The sequence below is a fragment of the Nansenia antarctica genome (genome assembly GCF_963989245.1).
Source record: "Nansenia antarctica genome assembly, chromosome: 3".
Classification (NCBI taxonomy): Eukaryota; Metazoa; Chordata; class Actinopteri; order Argentiniformes; family Microstomatidae; genus Nansenia; species Nansenia antarctica.
This window is the reverse complement of record NC_137688.1, coordinates 43,352,839-43,365,265: the sequence shown is the minus strand read 5'-3', so window position 1 is coordinate 43,365,265 and position 12,427 is coordinate 43,352,839. Positions and strand designations below refer to the sequence as shown.

General features: G+C 40.6%; 1 protein-coding gene across 1 annotated transcript in view; it reads left to right on the top strand.

Annotated features, from left to right (window-relative positions):
• Positions 1 to 11,872: 11,872 nt before the first annotated feature.
• The window catches only part of tns1a (tensin 1a), a gene marked incomplete at both ends in the record, with an annotated part of 121,714 nt that continues 121,159 nt past the window's right edge, over positions 11,873 to 12,427 (top strand). Inside the window, one exon of the mRNA XM_080527288.1 lies at positions 11,873 to 11,977. Within this exon, the coding sequence (XP_080383414.1) occupies positions 11,873 to 11,977 (105 nt within the window). The remainder of the gene's footprint in view (positions 11,978 to 12,427) is intronic.

Below are 12,427 nucleotides of genomic sequence, written 5' to 3'. Positions count from 1 at the left end.
TATACAAATAAACTTGCCTTGCCTCATCTGTGCTTTCTTGCTTTGGATTCTGTCAGTAAGTCAATTCAGTATACATTTGCTTTTTTACAATTTACAATTCCTACAGTACATCCATTTCACTATACTTTTAAAGGAACAATATAAAAGTTTGTCACCTCAAAGGTGGTCTAATAACAAGTCCATGATATGAATATCAAGTCCAACTTGACAAACAAATAGTAAAGATGAGCACCATACAATTGCTAATTGTATTCCGTGCTTATCTCTTCAATTCATTTGGGGTAGAGATACAGTATATTGCTCAACAATATCTACACAACCAAAAGCATGGGACGTGGACACTTTGGAGGTCTGAAAATGTTTAACTTGACCCTCGATGACTGGCTGTGATGGTGGTTTTACGTGATGAGTAACACTGCTTTCACTGCTGATACTGTTTATGAGATTTGTGCCTTAGAGGAATGATGCTATGCAAGTGTTACACATACTTTATACACTGCTTCAGACACAGTATGATGAACTTTGTTTCATACTGGTGCATTGTCTTGCACTTTCACAATGCACAATTGTATATGCTCTTCTAGAAAAAACAGAAACATGTTCACTATCAATGTTTTATCTGTTTCTTGTGTTTATGGTTGTTTTTAATGTGTGTTATCAGTGCTTGACCTGAATTGATGTTATCAAACAAAACTGACATACATCAGGGGTAACCATGAGCATAAACATCATGTGACTTGGTGAGAAATAATGTGTAAATAAGAGTTTGATATCTTGATATGATATTGATTTTGTTTAATACGTCAAGGTCATTACTTTCCAAATAAATCATCATCTCATGTATTCTTGAAGTTCAGTTCATAAGGCCTACAATGCAAATGGCACAAATGCCACAGTAGAAATTAAGGGTTAGGCTTCAAATACAATGAAATATAATGAAAGAAACCGTTGAAAAAACTGTCTTCCTAAACAGCCAGCTATTACATACAGCTGTTCGAAGCAATCACTGGCAAGGCACTATGTCACAGTTAACCCTACATGTTCTGGTGCTCATCTTAAAGGTGAATTTACAGGTGACCACTAGGTGTAGCCATAACCAAATAATTAAACAAAACATTGTCTATACATGCTGCACCTTTCTATTTCAATTCATAAACATTACAAACAATTATTCAGTACATTTATAGAGGCTGTGTTCGAAATGGCATACTAGCATACTACTCATACTAGATATGACATAGATTTGAGTATGCGAGAGCATTCACACTGTACAGTATGCAAGATTTGAGTATGCAAGAAATCTAGTATGTATACTAGATTTTGGCTAATATTTGAGTATGCCATGACTGGACACTACTGGGGTACTAAATCCCCAAAAACCATTGCGCGTCTCTTCAGTCTCGTCAAACTGCGTCATACAAACTTGGCATACAGCTGTTGTTTACAATACTGGAGACCAAAAGCTCGCAATAAACATAGTTTTTGCACAGATTTGAGTGTGCAGATTCAGTTTTTTTGCACTCTATTTGATACTCTTCAGCTGCAGCACCTCAGCTAAATCTGATCACGGATGAGCGGTGGTATTTTCACTATATTGGGAATTTACACGGTGTAATGCAATCTTAGACATGACTACGTCGTCATCATTACAAAGATGCCACATGTGACTAGTAGCCCAGTCACAAATGGTCCCAGTATTGTAGCTTCAGACGGAAGAAGTTGGTTGTTATTGTGCTTGCTGTAGCAAGCCCACGATATGTTATTGCTCATATATATTTATTTGAATCCTCTTCTTTTACCAACTGCTAAGACAACAATATAGTAAGCTAGTTACTTTAGCTAGCTAAAGGTATTGGGCCCCCAAATCATTTTACAATCTTTATTTTTTTCTGTCGAAGTAGTATCTACGGGTATCTATGCTAACTAAGGTAACGTAGTTAGCGAACAGAAGTAAAAATGTCAGATCAGATATAAATGGGTTATTTTGATAAACTGGACATTTTTGGAATATATATGATTACTTTCTCGCCTGAAAACATATTACAACTTCATAAAATGAAATGTTAACACTTGTAGAGACAAAATTACAGCTTTTAGCCAATGGAGTAAGTAAGTAAGTAAAGCTTTATTTATATAGCGCCTTTCGTACATGGAGGTTGGAGGATTTAAAATCCCTGCTCCCGGACCGGCCGGTGCGAAATGCATTCTGGGATGCAGTATCCATACTGCAGTATAATAATATATATGCAATAAATATATATGAGCAATAACATATCGTGGGCTTGCTACAGCAAGCACAATAACAACCAACTTCTTCCGTCTGAAGCTACAATACTGGGACCATTTGTGACTGGGCTACTAGTCACATGTGGCATCTTTGTAATGATGACGACGTAGTCATGTCTAAGATTGCATTACACCGTGTAAATTCCCAATATAGTGAAAATACCACCGCTCATCCGTGATCAGATTTAGCTGAGGTGCTGCAGCTGAAGAGTATCAACTACTGTATCCATACTGCAGTGAAAGGGTTGGCTGGTATTGACATACTTATTATGAATTGAGTATGCAGTATGCAGTACTCATTGAGTATGCTAGTATGCAGTATGTATGCCATTTCGAACACAGCCATAGATGTTGTATCTATTAGTGTTCCTACTACTACTACTACTACTACTACTACTACTACTACTACTACTACTACTACTACTACTACTACTACTACTACTACTACTACTACTACTACTACTACTACTACTACTACTACGTAGTAGTAGTAGTAGTAGTAGTAGGAACAGTATTGTTATTGGTGGTTTACTTCTTCCAATTTTGGTGGATTATTCTTCTCCTGGCTTTGGTCAAATAGCTCAAAAAGTCCCTGACCAAAAATGCTAACTTAAAATCAACTGTAAGTCTGATTGGTCCAAAATTGCATATGAACATGCGTGGTGCACATCTCTCTAGGGTGTTCAAGGATAAGAGATCCATTCCAAGATGGTGGAGAAAATGATATGAAAACAAAAATTAATTGGGCCAGAATTTTCAAATTCTCATAGATTTTGCTCTGCTAGGTAAAGTCCCAGACCAAAAATGATATAAATGTGCATAACACAACTAGAGAGCATCAGTAACAATGCCAGAAATAATTACCATGATTAGACCATAGGTGGCAATATAATAACAAATAGAAAATCAAGTAACTTCACAATGCTGGCATTTCTACCCCGTTGTATGAACATGTAAGAAACTTGGTACATATGTGTCTTTCCTCATGGGGAACATACAGTATTTGCCTCAAGAAGCCATAAAGTCCGCCATGATGGATTTTTCTGCAGGTGGAAAATTTGGCCAAACTTAAAATCAACTGTAAATCAGATTGGTCCGAAATTGTATATGAACATGCATGGTGCACGTTTCTATATAAGAGATCCATTTAAAGATATCGGAGAAAATGATATGAAAAGAAAGAAAATGGCCCAGAATTTTCAAATGCTCGGAGAATTTGCCCTGCTACATCAATATGTATGGCAGTCGACAGGCTGATAGAGGGCACTACAATGTGTTACTATGTCAAAGCATTTGAAGATATCTCAAAACACAAGGACATTACAGATGTTTGACATTTTACATTTTTAAACATTTTGACACGTCTGTGACGTAATGACGCTTCATTTGGCGTAGGCCCACCCTCCTCCCCTCCTCCATCTTTTATGAATATGAGAGGACAGAGGTCACAGGTCGCAATTAGCTAGCTATGTTTTCTATCCAGCCTTTTCAATTTGAACCCGAGCGCAGCGACGATCCGAGAGGAGAGGAGGCGTGAGTGGGACATAATCGCTGGTGTCTGTGCAGAAACTGTCAACCAATGCAGAGCTGCCAAGTCTCACGCAATCGCCGTGAGACTCACGCATTTCAACCAGTTCTCACGATCCCACGACGCATCTCTATTTCTCACGGCGAGAAATAACAATTGTTTTACGGGACTTTTATTTTTGAAATTCCTTGAAAGAAAGCTACCGGACATGAGTTTCGTGGCATCTTTCTGCACGCGCATTAACTTGAGTCTGCAATCGAAGCGGCAGGCGAGCGCTGATGGAAGAACCTGTGTTCACGCGAGCTGCAAGAACGTAGCAAGCAGTGTTGCCAGATTGGGCTACTTTTGGTACTGGACGGGTGGATTCGGCAGCTTTTAGACCTGTTGGGCTGGACATTGTCAATTCCGTCTGGCAACCGTGGTAGCAAAATATGTGCATACATTACAACATCGTATCTGGTAGCCTACTGGGTTGCACCAATATGGCGTAAGTCATTACTAAATGCAGGCATTTAGTAGTTACTAAACCCCTAGTTGTTACTAGCTAGTTTCAAACTAGTTGTTTACTAATTTCGGTTGCACCACGCAAATCTTTTGCCAATCTTAGCTAGTAAATACTCAGTTTTGGTAACAGTTTTTTGTTTCTCTACTGTAACATAACCAGGTACATTAATAATAATACTAATAATTAATAATTACAATTTACAATACAAATACAACAATTGGGGGTCCCTCCCCAAAAATGTGGGCGCGCTGTGCGCGCACAAAATCACCCACCAAGCCCTCATTCTGACCCAGGAAAAACCCTGGTATGTACTGTATAACATGATAACCATCTATGAGCAATGCACTGTATATAAGATGATGACCACGGGTTTTTCTGCTGCTGACCAAGGGGCTGAGTCCTGTTGATGCGGCCAATTTTTCTTTTAGAGTCTGTAGGCTACTGTATTTGTTTATTAAGATTTCATTTCTTGTGCTGGTTTATTATGAACAACATGTAAAATTGCAGGAAACTAGCACAAATAATTGGGTGGGAGAGAGGGGCCGCCGCTGCCAAAACGTGCACAGTTTTGGGTCGCTCCACCGCCAAATAATCTCACTCCAAACTTTTGGTGAAACTTGGCAGCCCTGCAATGCCAACTGAGATGGAGAGTGTAAACAAAGTTGTTGTAAAGAGCACAGATTTCTGTCCGCAGCTGTTCAAGGCAAGTTGACGTTATCAAACTATCGTTTTATATCGAGCGTAGTCTTCTTACCTGTGAGCTCTTTCATTAGCGGTGGTCGATTTAATGCCTCCAATGCATCTTCGGAAAAGTGGCAAGAACAAAGACGCGCATCTTTATGCAGTTGGGTTCGTCCACATGCATCTTCCCACTGCTTTCTCCTCTTCCGCTCATTCACTAACCTTGTCATTGCCTCTATGCTGTATATTGATTCCATTCAGCTTAACATTATTTATCGTTCACAAATAGCGTACACAGACAACTTTACTCTGTTTCATATCACTTAACATACTCTATAAATATATTGAAAACATATACCTCCTATGTCTGATTAACGATGCATCTTGGCACTACAATATGTTACCATGTTGAAGATTTTCTAGATATCTCAAAAAACAGGCCTTTGAAATTTGATGACTGGTAATAATTAGGCGACTGGTACCTTACAGGTCCGTGGTACTAGGGTACTTCATAATATCATAGCTTAGTATATCATGAGTTCAACTTGGCCCATATTAGGTGAGAGGTCTACCCCCCTGTCTGTAGGTGTACCCCCTATCTGTCAATCTACAACCTGTCTGTAGATCCACCCCGTGTCTGTCAATCTGAATGAATGAATGAATGAATGAATGAATTAATTAATTAATTAATTAATTAATGAATGGTCTTTATTGTCATTGATATAGTACAGGTACCAAACAACGAAATTTGGGAGGGGGGGCTCCCCTGGTGCTAGGAAAGAAAAAAACTAAAAAACAAGAAGGGAAAGGAGCTGGTTTACATAAATAAAGGCTATGTACACTATCCACTATACTATACTATACAAACTACACTATACTATGCTGTACTCTATGCTATGCTATACCTATTCTAACATTTCCTATTCTCTGCAACCTTATGTACCCTAGGGTTGTCATATTGCACATAGTGTTATTGCACATTCATTTAAAGTGTCGCAGTTTGCAGGCTTGAAATGTACACATTTGTGCCTCAGCACTACACCTGATTTCAATCCAGCAGCTGCCATCAATCCGTCCAGACTGTCCAGGGCCCAGAACCCAGGTCTTTGCTGTGTTCAGGGCCTGAATGGCCTTGGGGTAGAAGCTGAGCTTCAGTCTGTTTGTCCTTGCGAACATGGTCCTGAACCGCCTGTTCGAGGGCAGCCGGGCAAAGTGTTCGTACCCAGGGTGGGATGGGTCTCTGGAGATCTTGGAGGCCTTCCTGAGGCAGCGTGTGTTGTACAGCTCTTCCAGAGAGGGGAGGGGGGCGCCGGTGATCTTCTGGGCCGTTCTCACGACTCTCTGTAGCGCATTCCTCTCTGCGGCTGTGCAGCTGGAGAACCAGTTGCAGATGCAGTAGGTGAGGATGCTCTCCACTGCGCAGCGGTAGAAGGCCACCAGCATCTCCTGTCCGATGTGGTCTTTCCTGAGGACTCTCAGGAAGAAGAGCCGCTGTTGTGCCTTCTTGATGATGGCTGCTGTGTTGTTCTTCCAGGACAGGTCATCCTGTATGTGCACCCCCAGGAATCGGAGGGTTGAGACTCTCTCCACGCTCTCTCCGTCGATGAGCAGGGGCTGGACCTCTAGATTTTTTCCTCCTGAAGTCCACGATGATTTCCTGGGTCTTTGACTGGTTCAGCAGCAGGTTGTTAACCTTGCACAGCTTGCTCAGCTGCTCTACCTCATCCCTGTACGCCGCCTCGTCCCCCCCCCGAGATGCAGCCCACCACGGTGGTGTCGTCTGCAAACTTTACGATGGAGTTGCTGGGGTGGACGGGGGTGAAGTCGTAGGTGTAGAGGTTGTAGAGGATGGGGCTTAGTACGCAGCCCTGGGGGGACCCAGTGCTGAGTCTGAGGGCTGTGGAGGTGTGGGAGCCCACCCGCACCCTCTGGGGGCGGTCGGACAGGAAGTCCTTGATCCATGCACATATAGAGTGTGATAGTCCCAGGTCTAGTAGTGTGGTCACTAGCCTGTCTGGAAGGATGGTGTTGAAGGCAGAGCTGAAGTCCACAAAGAGCAGTCTCGCGTAGCTGTTTCCCCTCTCCAGGTGGGATAGAGTGGAGTGGAGAGTCGTCGCGATGGCGTCCTCTGTGGACCTGTGGGCTCTGTAGGCGAACTGGTATGGATCCAGGTTGGGCGGGAGGCGTGTGACTATGTGGGCCCGGACTAGTTTCTCGAAGCACTTCATGATGATTGGTGAGTGCCACCGGGCGGTAGTCGTTTAGGCAGCTCACCGTGCTTTTCTTCGGGACTGGGATGATAGTTGATCTCACCCCATTTATGGTTATGGGGGCATATCTGTAGGAACACGCCCCATTGCCGCTTGCGGTTATATTTTCCTTTATTAATATTGATTCCTTTATTTATGTTGATTACTAAAATATACATTTTTTACTGTAATACTCTCTCTCTCTCAGCTTTTAGCAACATGATTAAGTAAGTTTCTTGACTGAAAACCAATACCTGTGTCATGGCAGGGATTGGCTAATGAATAATGAAATCTAAATATGAATCGTAGGTTATATAACATTTTAGTTGTGACCTGTTGTGCCTATATAGTAGTGAAATTAATTTTTTAAATAAAAATTAAAATTAAAAGTGACAATTTCCCGATGTATTAAACTGTTCTAAAACGTACCCATGTTCGTGTTCTACTTTGTCTATCCTATAAATACAGGTTTCTGAGCATTTTCAGATAGGCACCACAATCCTTTTGAAAATAATGTTGGTGCGGGATACCTTCTGCGCTCTGCCTTTGGAAGATCACCTTGGACACGTAACGATATGGAAACAGCTCCACCTTGTCCTTAAGGCTATGCATTTTTGCCATATTTCTCCTTTTAGATCTACAGAAATGTTTAGGACATGGGTCTAGAGTTGATTGGGGCAGGGGATGAGGTTGACCTTAGGATCACTGTGCACTCTAACTGGTGATTACGTGCTCTCAGAGAGGCAACGTGAACCTAGAAAAGGTTCGCTGGCATCGCTGCATGGCTGAGACGTGATGTTGAATTTCACACCTATTGCTTATCAATGGAAATACCTTTTAACAGGGTCTTTTAAAGCTATTTTCTCAACCTGAACCTGACCCTATGTTTGAGCACACACACACACACACACACACACACACACACACACACACACACACACACACACACACACACACACAGGTTATGCAGTGGAACCTCGCACTACCTCGCAGTAGAACAACATACAAGGATTTAAAGCGGCTCTATGTTGGAATGTGAATCTGGCAATATGGGACAGCAGAGTCTGAGTCAAAAAAAACTTTCTCTCACAGTCTTGAATGCACAATCTGGGAATTGTTATGCTGATCAATGGTAAATTGAATGTACGTATAGGGGAGAGATAGGTGGTGCATCAACCAGTTGAGATGAGGTCCAGCTAAACATCACAGGAATTATTTTTTTATTTAGCCTTTATTTAACCAGGGTCGGTCCCATTGAGATACAATCATCTCTTTTTCAAGGGAATCCTAGCCAAGACAGCAGCTTAAAAACATACCGTTTCAACAGTTAAAACAAACAGCACAATTACACAATAAAATAACACCAGATCAACAACAAAAAATAGACAAAATACAATTTCATCAGAGCAATAGGGTAAAAATAATGGGACTTTCATATAAAATATAAAACAGGAGCAAGAACGATATGAATAAATAGAATAAAATAATGGGACTTTCATATAAAACAGGGGCAAGAACGATATGAGGCTGATTCCAAGTTACTCACGAGGTTTTTAAATGTTCCAAGAGAAATTAATTCTTTGAATGAAAAAAATAGGACACAATTCTTGCTCAATGTTACAAAAATAAATAAAACAGACTAAAAAACATTACCTTTTGGCCGTATAAGGCTGAAATTACAGTATATATAACCTACATTCGAAGAGTCACTCTGTGATAAACTTTGTTCAGTCAAAGTACAGGATGGTTAAATGAAGCAATAATGCCAGAGAGGCTGTGATTTATCGTCAATATAGTCAAGAGTAGGGGCATGACACACAACAATATTGACGATAAAATCTCAGCCTTGAGGGCATTATTGCTTTTATACAATGGTTACACAACAATTCTAAATGACAAGAAAACATTTACTTATTTTACGACAGATATCTCCATTTTGTTCACTGGAATTTTCTTATTGCATATACCGGTAATGTTTCAGATCTTTCTATTCTATTATTATATTGTCACTTTATTTTGTTTTTGTTGTTTGTGAGCTGCTCTATCTATCTATCTATCTATCTATCTATCTATCTATCTATCTATCTATCTATCTATCTATCTATCTATCTATCTATCTATCTATCTATCTATCTATCTATCTATCTATCTATCTATCTATCTATCTAGTAGTATTTAGGGTTGAGAATTTACAGGCAGGTCTAGCATGCTTCCATTGCAATTGACACTCCTCAAACAAGAGGTTTCCTATTATTTTATTTAAAGTCAGTAAGGGAAAAAGGAGAACAATTGTGGTGTGTCTATCAAGAACAGAATAAGCAACAACCATGCCTTTACACTCAAACAGTCTCCTCATAAGACTGATTATGCTCTGTCAATTTTGAAGCAGGTGATATGGAGTAGTTCTTCTTTTCTGACAGTTTGGGAGGTATCATAGTAATGCAATGCTACCTCCCACACTCCTGTTGCAGTCTTTATGTAATACATCCCTTACAAATTCCTCTGTATGACCTTTCACCCCTATAATAATCAGATACAGGTCCCCTGGGATGGAGGGATTATTTAGAGTGAAGAAGAGGGTCTCGACCCCCAATAAACAGAGCACTCAACACCTACAGGATCCTCAAGGGGCTTGAAGTATACTCTGTCTAGAGAGATAGTGTATCAGCCTTATTGGCCAGAGCTTGTTTTAACATTGGTCATTTCTCTAATGATTAAAGTCTAATCCATCTATCTCATCTAATATTGACAACAATATGTTGTTCTTAGTATGTTTTGTGGGTATATCTTTAAGCTTGCTCAGTTTTGTTTGCAATGCATGCAGCACTTCACTTTGAGCACAAATACACACACACACACACACACACGCCCACGTGCACAGGCATTTGCACAGACACACAGACACACACAAACAACACTGAAATATGAGTCTTCCATATTCTTTCCCAAAGTGCCCTGATCTTGGGATGGCCCCAAGCATGTCATCAACTCTGGACTCCCTGCTGACAGACCGGACACACTCTAGGCTCTACAGGGTGTCAGGTAGGTGTGTAGGTGTGTAGGTGTGTAGGTGTGTGTGTGTGTGTGTGTGTGTGTGTGTGTGTGTGTGTGTGTGCGCGCATGTGTGCGTGCGTGTGTGAATGTGTGTGGACACCTGCTAATGGACCGGACATGCTCCAGGCACTATAGGGTGTCAGGTATACATGTGTGTATGTGTGTCAATGCATTTATGTGTGTGTCTGACCACTGAACACAGCTGCTTCATATTCATGCCCAAGTACCACAAACACTTGTACATGGCTGCGTTTGATTTATTCAATAGCAACAATTAGAACTGAAGTAACCATTTGCTAAGGGGTTGGTGCTGTATTTCTAGATGAGTGATGTTTTGGCTGAGACTACCACTGACTCAGTACCCCAGAGAGAGTGACAAACTACTCCATAACAACCTCATTATGAACCTAATCCTCCACGGAAGATTGGACAGATGTGCTTTATAGGCTTGGCAGTATCTTAGCTAGAAAACTGCTAATAATATATCTATCAAATCCTTTCAGATCTTCACAAGTGAACATGAGGTAGGGGCTAGGGTGTTGGTTTGGAATTGGCAATGGCACCTCACTGAGAATACAAAAGGAAGTGCATAGAAGTGTCAGTAGGAATATAAATAATTGCTAAACTAGAGGTAGGAAAGATGTAATTATTTAAGGGTTTCCTTGTTAGGCTTGGACCAATCAACACAAGGACATCAACAGATCCAAACAACAGAAGGCCACAGACACACACACAGCCACAGACAAACCTACAGAGCTACACACACACACACACACACACACACACACACACACACACACACACACACACACACACACACACACACACACACACACACACACACACACACACACACACACACACACACACACACACAAATTAACTAAGCTAAACCTTTCTTTGTGTTTTCCCTCTTTGTGTAGGATTTGCAACTACTATTTCTATAAGAACAAATAATAAACAAATAATATGTAATAATATTCACACAATCAAAAACGTACCGGTGGTTTGTTTATTACATTATGAATGCAAAAGTTATAATAAGTCATTATAATATAATAAGTTATTATTATCCGTTGTTAAAAGCCTTTAATATGTAGGCCTAAACTATGGTGCGAGATCCAACTGATTATCATTCTGTTTCAGAAGCATTCTCTCGGGCATGTCTACCTTGGAGGGTGAGAAAAGGATTTGTCCAACCTCCCAGATGTCGGCGCTTTCGCTCCTCTCCTCTGCCATGTGTACGGGGGTTCAGGCATCAGACTTGTGAAGCCTCAGCTGAAAGGAGTCAAACTTTCGGTTGGTCGTCTAATAACCATTAGAACATTCCTAATAGGAATAACATTGGCGTTAGATCAGCTATTGCAAGGCAACACTTCCAGGATGACTGTGACATGAGTTCGGTTCTGCTCGCGCGCAATCTCACCTGCGTGTTTTCAGGTGGGTCTACTGAACATTGCGGCCGTAAGCGTTGATTCGAACGTGTACTGTATAAAGAGGAGATAATTGCAACACGTTATATGTTGGGACATTGTTTTTAATGGATCACCGTGAGCTGCAGCAGTCTATATGGGATGTACTGTGAGTTTTATCTGTTGCGAGGACGAGTTGCTGCAGATGCCACTCAGTCGCCATGAAGAGAGAAAGAAAGACGAATGGAGACTGATAACAAAGGTAAGGATGTCTAGTTATTGGGGTGAATAGCCCCAGGACACGATTCGAACTTGACAATGATCAGTGCTGTTTCGGCCTTGGCTTTAGAACTGTAGACTAGGCTATATGATTTGACGTTAGTTCGTTTATCAGTCACCTATCCTTTCTTAACCCGACGTCAGCAGGTATCACATCACTTAAACCTGAGTTCCCCATTTGTAATGATATTTGGGGTTTAGAAATTTACTTGCATATCTAACGATTTTCTTATTTTTTTTTAATGATCGTTATTTATTGTTTTAGGTCGCATTCATGGTTAAAACATATTCTACATCTAATGGAACATTATTTCCAAACAATTTCCAAACATTAAAATGGTTAAAATAAAAACATATTTGTTTTAAATTCAAAGATGCATATTAAATCTACTAATGACCTAATAACCTTTGTGTTTGGTCAATTGATAAGGAA